This window comes from Ictidomys tridecemlineatus, chromosome X (genome assembly GCF_052094955.1).
Source record: "Ictidomys tridecemlineatus isolate mIctTri1 chromosome X, mIctTri1.hap1, whole genome shotgun sequence".
In the NCBI taxonomy this organism is placed as follows: Eukaryota; Metazoa; Chordata; class Mammalia; order Rodentia; family Sciuridae; genus Ictidomys; species Ictidomys tridecemlineatus.
In genome coordinates, this window is record NC_135493.1 from 96,356,233 (window position 1) to 96,370,917 (window position 14,685).

The following is a 14,685-nucleotide window of genomic DNA, read 5'->3' on the forward strand; positions in this document are numbered from 1 at the left end:
TGGCAGAAAACAATTTACAGATGTGAATAAGAATCATACAGAGAAGAAGACTGATGCTTCTGGCTTTGAAGTTGGAGGAAGGAATCATGAGCCAAGGAATACAGGAAGCCTGTAGAAACTATGAACACCAAGGAAACAGGGTGTCCCTTAGAACCTCTAGAAAGACCCAGCCCTATAGACCCATTTTAGACTTCTGACCTCCAGAACTATGAGATAATAAGTTTGTGCTGCTTGAAGCCACTAGATTTGTGGTCATTTGTTAGTGCAGCAATAGGAAACTCATTCAGTGGTAAAGATCTTGGTCTGCTATCAGTACTTGAGTTTATGCCTCTTTTCTACCACTTGCTGAATGCATGACCTTGGACAAGTTATTTAAATTCTCTGTACCTCAGTTTCATCTTGAAAAAAGTAATAAGAGAAAAACCAAACCTTCTGGATTACTGAGGTTTTGAAGAAATATTTAGGGTCATCTAGAACTTAGAAAATTTTAAATAAATGTAGGTATTGTGCATCTGCTAAGGTTTGTAATTCAGGATATTTGTTCCTTCTCTCTTGTAAGTAATATATTTCTTTATGCAGTCTTGGAGCAAGAAGGGAGCATCTGCTTTAAGAGTTTCGCATGTAGCATCTCATTTGATCCTTGTAAACAGTGGTGAAATAGTTATGATTATGTTTTCATGTAGGAAATCTGAAGCTGGGGAGAGGGAGTAAGTTTTCTAAACAACAGAGCTAGTAAGTGACCAATCAAAGTTGCTTGTAGGTGATTACATTAATCACACTTATTTGTTGGATAACGGTGAATGAACAAATTATGTGAAAATAACCACAGCACTTAGCACTAAACCAATTGTGTGGGTCACTAGGTCACCCATTCGTTCCACAGTGGCCACAACCCTAGCTTTTTAACATGCATCCCTTATTTTCAGAAAGGTCAGATGGAAGCAGGAAGGAATAGGCGTAGGGCCTGACGTGCACTCGGTGTCCAGGAGGCCCCCTCCCGGGTCAGACGACTCGCGTCACCCCGAGCCTGCCTCGCGTTCCAGGCTCCTGTGCGGCACAAAGGCGGGGCCTGCGCGGGTAAAGGCCCCAGGCCATAAACGGGGGCGGGGCCTCCCGGGAGGCCAGTGCGCGGCCGCGGAGTTAGACCCACGCGTCGCTCCGCCCCCGGGGAGAGTCGGCGCCACCATGGAGGAGTACCACCGCCACTGCGACGAGGTACCGCCCTCAGCCCCGCCCGCCTGGATGCGGGGTCCCTGTCGGGTGGTCTTCCATTGCCCGGCGATCGGCAGAGTTGGGATGTAGTGTCCTCCGAGCCCGAGTCCTTTCCGCGGGGCTGGGGATACGCCTCGCCCTTCTCTGTCCCCTTCCCCCCGCCCCCGAGATCCTGAGGGTGGACCGATTGTCTGGGTGGCAGAGGCGGCCGGAAGCGCGAGGGTCGGGCGGTGGGGTCCGGGCGGGGATATGGGGAAGAGGCCTGTGGAGGGGTCATGGATGGAGGGCGTCGCCCGTCTGACGGGCGGGCCTGGGAAACTGGTCTTCCCGCAGCTTCCTCCACCCCTGGACGTCCTTAGGAGCAGGTGCCGCAGCCCCTCGGGCACCGCAGCTTGGGATCCTGGAGACTCTGGCCTGGGTGGGCTGGAAAGACGTTGCTTTATAGATTAGGAGCCCTTGCTTACTGACTCAGGCTTCTTAAGCCTCACCAGAAATCCCATGATGTCAAGTTGTTAGCTTCCTTTTATTGATGGGGATTCTGACTTTTCATGGCCACTCAGTGACATGCCCCAAATTAAAAACTGCCAGGAATGGCATGGTTGATTTGTAAAGCCTCTGACTATATAGCTACAGCTCTCGCTTCACTGTTACCGCTGGGAAGATGAGGCCTGTTGGATCGCAGCCTAACTTGTGACAGCTGGCAAGGGTGGAATAGATGAAGATATTTTCTGTCCAGTGGTAGGGAATGGAGCAGGAAAACTTGTAGATGTCTTGGAAGGGGTTTCTGCTCCAATGGGAATAGGTTAGGATATTTTAGGATATGGGCTTCTAGAGAAGTTAAAACCACATTTAAATGAATTACTTCTGTTCCAGGTAGCATGCATAATTACAGGTCAATGGTAAAATGCTGTAACTTTAGGAATAAGGACTTGAGGGCTGGGGATATAGCTCAGTGATAGAGGGCTTGCTCAGCATCCCCCTTGGTGGGAGGAGGAGAGGGCTGGGAGGATCTGAGGCACAAGAAAATTATATGGCTGGCATATCCCCCAACAAAGGGAAAGGGTTCTTTCCTGTACTGCTTTTTAAATGCATATATTTAAAAAGAAATAAAATTACATGTGTTGCTATGGCCACTCAGTACATCTAGATTATTGTTAGGTAGCTTTCCAGACTGAAGCAAAATTGGCATCCTTTGATTCATAGGCCAATTTTGACAGTAGATAAGGATGTGATTTTAAAGTAAAATGGTCATTTTTAGTGGGGCCAAACTCTTTTTTATTATATAATAATACTCCTAAATGTTTAGGGTATTTTATTCCTTTGTCATTGGAGAATTCTGTGGGATAATTAAATGAATTGAAAAAAATTTTTAAATCTAAAATCAATTTTGGAATTTACTTGTTTGAAGTAACTTTAATTTGTATAATGGGTTTTTACAAAAATGCTGATATGATAAACCACCTAAAAAATGTCTCCATAGAAACAATTCTTGTATTACCTGAAGTGTCTTGGTTTAGATTTCAGTCTTATCACATAACCTAGTTCTGTTCTTGAGGACACTTGAATGTCATTGATCATTGTTGTTAATTCAGGATTCTTACAAGCTGCTCCCCCCCCCAAAAAAAAAGACTAAGTTGTCAGACTGACTTACAATATGAAAGTGATAATAATTTTGAATGATCAAGTTTTGTTGTAATTTTTTAATTCAGGAAAGTCATGTTTTGACCTAGTGTCAGTTAAAAACAAAACTGAAAATAACGAATTAAGCATTTTCTTCTCATGGATCACTTTATTCTCTCATCCTGCTGAAACCATTTCTTATATTACTGATAATACATATATCTTTTTCATCCACCTTTTTATTAGTGCATTACAGTTGTATATGATAGTGGGATTTGTCATTACAGATTAGTACATATGCAGTATAACAACATAATTTGGACAGTATCCCTCTCCGGCACTTTACCCCTGCCTCCCCTCTTTCTACCCCCTGCTCTCTTCCCTATATGCTACTGGTCTCATGAGATCACCTTTCTTTTCCTTGACCTTCTGAGTTTGGCTTATTTCACATATCATAATGATCTCTAGTTCTATCCATTTTCCTGAAAATGACATAATTTCATTTTTCTTTATGACTGAATAAAATGCCATTATAACACATGTATCTTTATCTGCTTATTTCCTCAACTTTACAATACAATGATTCTCCATCTAAAATGTTCATCAGAATTGCTAGTACAAAGCACTTTTCAAAAAGATATAGTTGCCCAGGCTCTGCCCTGACCTAAGGACTCAGAATCTCTCGGAAGGAAAGGTAGGGAGAGAATTCTATACTTTTAAGTGCCCCTTATCACTACAGTCTCTGTCACTCCCCTGTGTCCAGGCCACTCAAGGGATTCTGTGTATTATCATCTCTACAAATAAAAGGAAGCCTGTATTGAAAGCAGTATTATCTTGGGTTTTCCCTTTAGGTTGGTTTCAATGCTGATGAAGCCCACAATATCGTCAAAGAGGTAAGTTATACATGTATATCTCAAGGCTTGCTGCACTGATATATGTTTTGAGGTTCAGTACAAAGTTAGAACCCTTAGTGTTAAACACAAGATTTTGAATTTTTCACCCAAGTCTTTAGAGGAGTGCTGCTCTGTTCTATCACATGCTGTCCAGCATCTTGGAGATGCTCAAAGAGATGCTGAAGAACTGTCATAGTGCCAGGTGTGGTGGTGCACACCTGTAATCCCACCGGCTCAAGAGGCTGAGGCAGGAGGATCAAGAGTTCAAAGTCAGCCTCAGCAACTTATCGAGGCCTTAAACAACTCAGAGAGACCCTCTTTCTAAATAAAATATTAAAAAGGGCTGAGGATGGGGGTAGTAGTTAAAAACCCCTGGGTTCAATCCCTGGTACCAAAACAAACAAACAAAAAACTGTTTTAGTCTAGAAAAATGGTTTGTTCTTTACTAAAATTGATAATCCCATCTTTTGAATAAAAGAACTTTTATTCCAGAAAACCATCCATTTGTTAATACTATAAAAGTGTGTGTCTGTATGTGTATATATTTACAGTGTAAAGTATATGTATAATTTATATGTATATTATATCAAATAGGCAAAAAAAAAAAACCCTAGAAATATCTGCCTTTGACTTTGTGTGCTTGTTTTAACAACATACTAGGAAAAATAATCACTTTAGCACCTTGTAGACACTGATGTGATGGTAAACCAAAATCTTCAGAAAACTATTTGAAATGTGAAATCTGGTCCTTTGTTAGGCAAACAAAAAGGAAGTTCTCTTTGGGAATCAATTCTGGCAGAGGAACTTTAATTATTCTAGTGGTATCAATACAGAGTACACTGTAGGTAAGGTACTTATGAACACTTTAATAGTCCTGAGTCATCTTTAACTCTGCCAAGGCCTGAGAGAGAGAGAGAGAGAGAGAGAGAGAGAGAGAGAGAGAGGGAGGGAGGGAGGGAGGGAGGGAGGGAGGGAGGGAGGGAGGGAGGGAGGGGGAGGGCTCAGAAGGCAGGCTTGAATTGTGTGTATGACTGTTGAGGCCTGTGTCCTAGCAGGCCCTGACTGGTTGGCTCCTCCCTCTGGGAGAGCCCTCAGCACATCCTCCAGACAGTGCCTCACCTGCCTGAGTGCTCTGGATGATCCAGCTCACTTCAAGCTCTCACAGGTCTGTCCTTGTACAACAAGGATCAACTCGATGTCTGAAAGGGCTAGACAGGCACCTGAAAATCCTGCCGTATTTGAATAGTTCAGAATCATGTATTAGAACAATATCACCTAGGAATGTTTAATCAATAAAAATTAAATGCAAATGCTTTCAGTACCTTGATGATAGAAAAGGAAATGAGGAAGGTTTTGGAGGTAGACAGGAGTGATAATAATCTCATTTTTCAAAATGGAATATCAAGAGAGACCATACTTAGTCAATGGAACGTGAAAAAAAGGATGTGGGGTCTTTGGCATGGTCCCTTTAATTAGTGCTTTCTTCCTTACCTAAGTTCTGAACCAGATAAAAAGAGAAAAGAGTTATTAGAAGAGAACAAAACACTTTTATTATGGATAAAAACTAGGTTGATGATGTAGCTTGTTTACTTGCTCTCACTCAGTTCAGACCTTGGTAGAGACATCCAAGGCAAAGTTTGAGTAGGCAGAGAAAAACACTTATAGGCTGATGCCTTTCATTGGTCTGGGTGGAGAAGAAGTCCAACATGTCTGGAAGATTGGCTTTCCCATTTGAGAATGGTAGAACAATGGTCGTCCCCCACCAAGCAGGTAACTCACCTCCATCTCCAGGAGAAAGAAAAACTGGTGAAATAAAAGGCCAGGAATGTTAAGAAAAAATCCTCTGTGTACAAGGAACTGTCAGGAGTAGAAATGAAACTTATTCCTAACCGTGTAAATATATTGAATGACAATAGTAAATTCACTGTCTTAGAAGGACATGGGAGGAAGACACCAGGTAGCCTGGGGGAACTAAATTTTCACCTATCATGGCAGGATTTCTTATGGATATTATCAGTAATTCATAGTGAAGAAATGGTGATATAGCTATGTGCCATGGTACATGCCTGGAATCCCAGTGACTTGGAAGGCTAAGTCAGAAGGATCACAAGTTTGAGGCCAGCCTCAGCAATTTAGTGAGACCATATCAAAATAAACGGGATGTAACTGGGTTGTAAAGCAGTTAAATCCCCAGTATTTCCCTTGCAGAGTGATATGTTACTTGGAAATAACATAAGTAACCTTTAGAAGAAATAAACATAATTATATACTGAAGGTGTTTTCCTCTGGAGAATGGGAAATGGGACTGAAAAGGAAAGGGTGGGGAAGCCACTCTTTGTGTATTACTTTAATAGTCTATTTTTGAATCAAAAGAATCTCCTCCTTTCTTCCCATAAGCCAACTTTTTCCTGCCATTGAAACATTTCCATTGAGGCACTGGAAAAGCTCGAGAATAAGCTCTGTATTAAAACATTTTAGTACTTACTAGACAATTACATAATTTTACTGTTATTTCTGTTTTCCTTATCTCTTGCTCATCTTATTTTTTTTCAATTCCTTGCTCTGAGCCCCCACACTAATATATTTTTTTTCTACTGAACCTCTAAGAGCTACTCATTTATTGGTTATACACATACATTTTATTTATTGTTAAAATAGAATTCCCCAAAAACATCCTTAAAGAAAGAATGAGTTACAAATGAAACGAAGTTGGAACTTAGTCTAAAGTGTATTTGATTTGGAATGTCCAGAGAGTATATCAAAGCCAATATTTGTTTCAACAACAAACATTTATTGAGTACCTGCTATGTGCCCCCATCCTGAGATTGACCATGGAAATGCAGATCTGTTTAAGGACCTCATTGCCTGGTAGGCCTCCTGGTAATTAGTTAGGCTAAATATTAGTTAATTGTAATTAGGAGGGCTAAATTGACAGTAGGACCCACATCCACACAGTGTTTTCTGTTGTTTAGAGCTGAAATTGGAGTGATTCTTTCAGATAATCCAAAAGAAAATGAGTGTCCTTAATTTCCCCATTAAGGAAAGGCATCTACAGGAGGAAAAGTTTTGCACAGTCTAAAAAAATAAATAAAACATTCCCCTAATTTATCATAACAGAAAAAAAAGATCATCAGCTTTGGTAATGGTAAAGACAGAATTAAAACCCTGTGCTACTGTCCCTTCTACTCTGTCATGAAGAATAATTTGGGCCACATTACTTTTGTCAGCACCTCTAAATTATTTAATTTCTCTTTTTGCATCTTATTATTAGTAATGAGTTTTGTTTTTTTTTTAAATACTGAGGACTGAACCCAAGGCCACTTAACCACTGAGTCACATCCCCAGCCCTTTTTATTTTTTAATTTTTTATTTTGAGAAGGGTCTTGCTAAGTTGGTTATGGCCTCACTAAGTTGCTGAGGCTGGCTTTGAACTCACAATCCTCCAAAGATTTTATATTATCCAGCTTAAGATTCTATATTGAGTAGCATATTGTATTACTTAGAAGTCATAAATGAAAGCATGTGCACTTGTGCAGGTGTTAAGTTAGATTCTAAAAGTGAATGAGTGCTTCGTGTTCCAGACTCTATTATTTGAATATAAGCAATAGCAGTGGAGCTGGGCAAGGTGGCACATGCCTGTAATCCCAGGGACTCTGGAGGCTGAGGCAGGAGGATATCAAGTTCAAAGCCAGCCTCAGCAATTTAGCGAGGGCCCTAGGCAACTTAGTGACATCCTGTCTCTAAATACAAAAAGGGTTGGGAATTTTGCTCAGTGGTTAAGTTCCCCTGGGTTCAATCTCTAGTACCAAAAGAAAAAAAAAAAAAAACATGGCTGGCAGCAATAATGATAATAATAATAATAGTAGTTATTTATGTGCCAGGCACTGTGTTTGACCATAGTTCATTATCTCATTTGAGTTCATTATCTCATTTCATCCTCTCAACAACCTGATAAAATGATGTTATTATTTCTCCTGTAAGGATTAGGAAATTAGGGATTTGAAGGTGATAAGTCACTTGCTAAAAGTCACAAAATGGGTAGGTACAGAGCTGGCCTTTAAAATCTAGGATTGTGTATTACAGCCAGTGCTCTTAATCAGGTGTCAGAAGTGGATGTAAGTAAAGCATTATGGGAAATTATTGGAGTTTCGCTTTCTAGAGCATCTTTATTTATTGTCATTGGCAGGTGTGCTGGTTGCATTATAGCTAAGCAATTACATAGTATGAATGAGAATTTAATTATTATACATGAGAATTATGTTTTTAAATTAGTTCCAGCCTTTGTTTCTAGCATCTGGGTCCTAGTTAAGTCCCAGCTGTTTCAAAGCCACTCTTCAACCAATTAATATCACCTTCTTTTAATCCCCTCCCTACCCTGTAATCCTTTTATGACACAACTTATCATCTATGATTAGTCTTTTCTTGTGTTATAGATATTGGATTTCTTTTATTAGCGTTTCTGCTAGAGTAAATTCTTTACCACAGAGCCTTGGCATATTTATCTTTAATATGACCCAGAGTATATCATGGAGTGAGATAATGCTTATGGAAATGCTTTCAAAATGCTTAAGCAATTAGTGACAGCACCTAATAAATATTTACAGATGCGTATTTTCTGAAATACCTTCTTGGGTCATATGTGTATTTTATGCTTTGAATAAATTGTTGCAATTTGTGTCAGGTGTGTTGGTTTTGGCTAATTTTAGCTGTTCTCTGCCCTTCTAGTGTGTGGATGGGGTCTTAGGAGGTGAGGATTATAATCAGAACAACATCAACCAGTGGACTGCAAGCATAGTGGAGCAGTCCCTAACACATTTGGTTAAGCTGGGAAAGGCTTATAAATATATTGGTAAGTATCAGTGTCCTTCCTCACTAGTTCACGCACCTTTGTCCTTGGGAATTTCTATGAATTTTGAGAATGAATATGAATAGTAAGCACTGAAGGTAGATACTAATAGAATATGAAGAAATCCTGACTTATTCATTTAATGATAATATATAATCACACCTAGGCAGGCATGGTGATGCACGTCTATAATCCTAGTGACTCAGGAGGATCAAAAGTTTGAGGTCAGCCTTAGCAACTCAATGAGGCCCCAAGCAACTTAGCGAATCCCTGTCTCAAAGTAAAAACTAAACAGAGCTGGTGATATAGCTCAGTGGCAAAGTGTCCCTGGGTTCAATCACCAGTACCCTCCCCCCTCCAAAAAAATAATGTATTATTTTTTTTACACATTTTTTACATACCACACATGTGTACATATTACATATGTAATTATATATGTATACATACACATATGTGTATATATGGGTGTATATAAAAGATGGAGCTCTTTCACTACACAAAAAAGTATACTTGGCTTGGGTAGCTACCCTTCACATTTGCATCAGTTCTCTTTCCACTGAGGCCCCCATAGTCACTCTGACTTCCTTCTAGTAATCGAATGCCTCTATGTAGGACTATGAAGTTTCACATATTTACTGTAAAGTGAAATATTTTTTGCATTTTTTTTTTTTTTTTGGGTACTGAGGATTGTGCCCAGGGGCACTTAACCACTGAGCCACATTCCCAGCCCTTTTTAAAATATCTTTTATTTAGAGACAGGGTCTTGCTGAGTTGCCTAGGGCCTCACTAAATTGCTGAGGCTGGCTTTGAACTTGTGATCCTCCTGCCTCAGCCTCCTAAGCTCCTGGAATTACAGGTGTGTGCCACTGTGTCCTACTTCCTGCATTTCTGTGTCCAAATTCTGCCTATAATACAAAGCACACGACTTGACCCAGAATTTCTCTATAATACTGTTGCTAATTGTTATAGCAATGACTCACAAACTGACTAGATCCAGTGGGGTTTAAATCATGAGAGTAGATAATCAGAATGAGAAACCTTTTTTTTTTTTTTCCAGTCCATTGGCTGCATCATTTTCTGTTATTTTTTTCAGTTTTTATAACTTTGATGTCACTTCAATCTTGGTTCTTTCCCTCTGTCTGTAAGTGTCCTCATTTTGTGACTGTATTTGTAGTGACCTGTGCAGTGGTCCAGAGGAGTGCATACGGCTTCCACACTGCCAGCTCATGTTTTTGGGATACCACATCTGACGGTAAGAGATTCGTACAGAAAGTGCCAGCAAAGTCAAACAGGGTACTTTTTAATCAAATGCTTATTCGGCTCTAATTAAATCCTGAAAAGATCTTATCAACATAATGGCTTTGTACCTAGGTCACAAGTGTGACTTCAGACCAGTATGAAATGTGAAGATATAACAGGTTGAAGGGAATAAATGATATTAACATCTATGAAAAATGTGCATATACGTGCATGTGTGTGTGTGTGTGTGTGTGTGTGTGTGTGTGTGTGTTTTCCCCCACCCCCTGGTAATTTTGATATTTTGCTGCTGATATATCAAAGTACTTTTCTTGTGTGTTTTCAGGAACCTGTACTGTAAGATGGGAGAACCGAACCATGAACTGCATTGTTAATGTTTTTGCCATTGCAATTGTCCTGTAACCAACTAAAAATGCTAGACTAAAGCCATTCACTTAAGACTTTGTTCAGTGTATCCTTTCTAAACAAGAGTCATAGTTATTTATTAATATGCTAGACGACAAGTGTGCAAGCTATCAACAGAAACTGAGTATTATAAGCAAGCAGTCTCATTGTAAGTTGGCAGATTATCTCATACTCTATATAGCATCATTGAAATAAGAAAAACTGAATGTTAGCAAAAATTAAATGCAGAAATACGGCATGACATCCAAATATGATCTTATACCTACACCAGCTTTTCACTAACATTATCATGTATCTTTCAGCTAGAGTACTTACTTAACAGGGATATATAGTTGAGCAAAAAAGCTACAAGAATGAATGTAGAGAAGAAATGAATTAGCTAACACCTCTGAGTTTTTTATTTCTTCCCCTTGCTTAGTTGTACTTAATACTTAATGGAATGTATTTTTGCTCCTTTTTTTTAAATCAACTAATGTTATAGTAGCAATTATGATTTACCTGTCTATTTTTTCTGAGAATTGGTGAATCCATTTTTTTTAATTTCAATTTTTTTTTTTTTTTTGATTTACACTAAAGGTTGAGTTCGAGCTGATAACCTGACTTTCCTGGTTAAGCAAAATTAGGTACAGCATATGAGTCAGACAACTGCCTTACAATCTACTCATTCCATGTGGAACAGGCATTTACTGCATGCCTGGTAGGAGCATATTTCTCTGCTAGACATTATACTTACCAATGTGCTGTTCACACGCTAAGTTCCTTTTGGCAGCTGTTCAGTGGGAAAAGTAGCATTTGTTTGGGGATGGAAAAAAAAAAGAGTTGTTTTACAAGAGGGGAGGAAACCAAGTCTGGTTACCCAGGTAGAAGTAAGCAAAATGCAAAGCACTTATTGGTGACAGAACTATAGATGTTATTTTAAGAGTTGCTCTTAGCAATTTAAAAATGCATAGAATATGCAACTCTTAATTAAAGGCCTTATTAGTAGTCTTAACTATACAAGTAGTAAATTTTATCATTGCTTTACTTACAAACATCTGTAAATAGTTTTAAATACTTATTATGTGGGATATAAATTGAGCGGAGTAAAGTACAAATTAAAAGTATACAATCATTAGCAGGTTATCTAATATCTCAGGGTTTATGAAGTGTAGTTAAAATGAAAGAAGAATTAGGGTACACAGCTGGCCACCAAATGCAAAGTCAATCTGCTATTTAACCTTGAAAACAAAATCAATTTTGCATACTGCCACTAACACTAATACATGCAGAGACTGGAATCATGATTCAGTGAATTTTTAGGGAAAAGAAAAGTTTAGCATTAAGGCAGTATTCTTCTAGGAGTGCTATCTGTATGGTTGATATTTTGCTGAATAACTGTGCAATGTTTAAGAAAATACAAGGATAGGGGCTGGGGGTATAACTCAGTAGTAGAGTACTTACCTACAATGTATGAGAACCTGGGTTCCATCTCCAGCACCACAAAAAAGTACAAGGATAGTTTTTAATGCAGTGACCTGTGTTTTTGGCAATCAGAAATTCTGAGTCATTACCTTTATGTTCTATTATGCTGCTGGCTTTTGTGCCCCTGAAGATTATAATAGTGACCAAAATATCTGTGCACTTAAGGATTGTTTTTGATTATTGTCGATGAAGCCTGGTTTCAAAAAAAAAAAAATCAATTATACCTCGTGATCTTGCTATCTGCTCTATTTCTAGTTAAAGTATAATAAAGATTATCTTCCTGTGCTATACTTTTGCTTCCGATTGATTATTCAATAGTTAAAGAAATAGCATTATGCTAACTCTAAGAAATTCTAAACAAGAGAAACGGGGACAAAAAATGATTAGGGGCCACATAAATATATTATGTCATTAAAATGGCAACCCAAATTCAGTATTCACCATTATGACATCACTAATAGCTTCTATTTTATGCCTTTTGTATTTTAAGAAGTTATTGTAAAATTTATTCCCTAACTATTTATTAGCTTTTAATGATTATTTTTGGCCAAGAATTTTGTCCTGTTTGTCAACTTGCATTTGAGTTGTTGCTATTTTTTTTTTAATTAAGGACTTTAAGCATGCAAAATTAGGGTATTCAAATGTAAGTACTAACTGGAATTTTTGTAAAGCTATAATTTTGCATTTGTAAAGTAGCAGTATACTGCCTAAATGGTGGCAACATCTCATTACATTTCTGTAGTAAAAAGTACTTTTCTGTTCTTTTCTAGTTGGATGTAATCTAATTATGCATCACTGAACATATTTTTACCACCTGCACTAATCATCATATTTCTAAAATAATCTTAGGATGTTTAGGGTTGTAATTTCAAAGTTTGAGTAAAAATAGTTTTCTATTCTTGATAACAGTTTTTTTTTTTGATGGTGGGTTCTGGGGATTGAACTCAGGGGCACTCAACCACTGAGTCCCATCCCCAGCCCCATTTTGTATTTTATTTAGAGACAGGGTCTCACTGAGTTACTTAGCACCTCGCTTTTGCTGAGGCTGGCTTGAACTCTGGATCCTCCTGCCTGAGCCTTCCGAACTGCTGGGATTAGAGGTGTGCACTGCTGTGCCCAACTGATAACAGTTATTTAAAAGTGCAAGAAAAATCTATGGCTTATGGTAAAGGAATTAGGTATTTTACTGGGGATTAAACCCCATTGGTGCTTACCCACTGAGCCACTTCCCCAAAATAAAAATATTTTATTTTGAGAGAGGTTCTCGCTAAGTTGCTGAAGGTCTTGCTAAATCGCTGAGGCTGGCTTTGAACTCATGATCCTCCTGCCTCAGCCTCCTGAGTCTCTGGGATTACAGGTATGTGTACCACAGCGCCCAATGGAATTAGGTCATTTTTATGGCATGTACCAACGCCAAAGTTTGAGAGATTAATTGAAATTTTTACCCCATGTAAAACTACCCAAGGTTAATTCATTTAAGAAGGTGGAGCTATATTTTTAACTGAAGAGGATTATAGGTCCAGTGTCAAGTAATTTTGTAAAGTTAGGTTTGCACACTTATGAAAATTTCTATGCAAGGATCCTAAATATTCATTCCTTAGAAGATTTAGATGGCCATTATCTTCACTGGTCCAGCAGATTCTAGGCCATCTTGTCCAGTGGCAAACACCTTACTTCTCTCTATGATCCCATTTCATGTCTCTCTATGTCATCGTTGGATATGTATAATATATCGACAATCTAGGCCTACCTAGAAATGGCCCCTAATTACTTCATGGAGAATGTCTCAGGCTGGGGATATAGCTCAGTTGGTAGAGTACTTGCCTCACATGTACAAATCCCCAGCACTACAAGAAGAAAAAAGTCTCTTCCCAAAATGATTTCTAAGGATCTCAGATAAAGCTGGAACTTTCTATAGACATGTGCAGCACCACTGGTATTGGATGTGTATTCCATGTAGGAGGCAAAACATGGGCAACCACCTCCACTTCTGCAATCCTTAAAAGATGAGACCACATGGAAAAATTCCTTCAAAGTTCCCCCTATCCTTATGCCTTGGTCAAAATTAGGTCATATGCCCAGAAATGTCAATTTCATAATCTGGAAAATTCTACACATTGATCCTCTTAAATCTGAGCTCTCGAATGATTCATCCTAGCAAGGATAGAATTACAATTAGATCAGAGAAGGGTTAGTTTTCCTGAAAGTGCTTTGGACATGTGAGAGGGTCAAATATTTCAACAAAAATCAGGGTACTTTTAATGAAAGGTGAGATGAGTATTGGGTGCTGGGTAAACAACAATGTTTATTGCCCTTCCACAAATAAATGCTCTCTCACATTACTGAAATATGTAGCCATCTTGATCTGGTTTTCCTTCTGTAATAGAGATATGGGTATAAGAATGTTTGACTTTTTCCTTTGCACTTGGATTAGTCTCCTTTGCTGTTTAAATGTGGTGACCAAAAGCATACAAGTTTAGGGCTGGGGTTGTGGTTCAGCAGTAGAGCACTTGCCTAGCATATGTGAGGCCCTGGGTTCAATCCTCAGCACCACATAAAAACAAATAAATAAAATAAAGGTATTGTGTCCAACTACAACTAAAAAATAAATACTTAAAAAAAAGCATATAAGTTTATTTGTTAACAGTTCTGGAGCTCTGAAGTCCAAAATGGTTTAGCAGACTAAAATCAACATGTAGACAGGGCCACATTCCTTCTGGAGGCTCTAAGAATTCTTTTTCCTGCCTTTTCTCATTTCTAGAACCTATTTGCATTCCTTGCTGGGTGATTTTTTCCTGCATCTTCAGATTCCTCTTCTCTGACCTCTGATTCCTTAGGTGTCTCTGAGCCTCCTGCTTTCATCTTTTCCTTATTAGAAACCTTGTGATTACATTGGCCACACCCAGGGTTTTATTGCACCCCAGAGTCTTTAATCACTTATGCAAAATTCCTTTTGAAATGAACATATTCACAGGTTTCGAGAATTAGAAG

The 14,685-nt window shown here is 38.7% G+C and overlaps 1 protein-coding gene across 1 annotated transcript; it reads left to right on the top strand.

Moving 5' to 3' along the window:
* The first annotated feature begins 1,086 nt into the window (after positions 1-1,086).
* On the top strand, positions 1,087-11,984 carry Dynlt3 (dynein light chain Tctex-type 3). Its single transcript, XM_005323956.5, has 5 exons — positions 1,087-1,215; positions 3,684-3,725; positions 8,451-8,574; positions 9,746-9,823; positions 10,154-11,984. Exons 1-5 carry the CDS (start codon positions 1,186-1,188, stop codon positions 10,228-10,230), a joined length of 351 nt encoding a protein of 116 aa, XP_005324013.1. The 5' UTR covers positions 1,087-1,185; the 3' UTR covers positions 10,231-11,984.
* The last annotated feature ends 2,701 nt before the right edge of the window (positions 11,985-14,685 follow it).

Coding starts and splice junctions, on each gene's coding strand:
- Dynlt3 (XM_005323956.5), top strand. CDS start 1,186: ATGGAGGAGTACCACCGCCACTGCGACGAG. Junction 3,726..8,450: donor CCCACAATATCGTCAAAGAG/GTAAGTTATACA, acceptor CTGCCCTTCTAG/TGTGTGGATGGGGTCTTAGG. Junction 9,824..10,153: donor TTGGGATACCACATCTGACG/GTAAGAGATTCG, acceptor GTGTGTTTTCAG/GAACCTGTACTGTAAGATGG.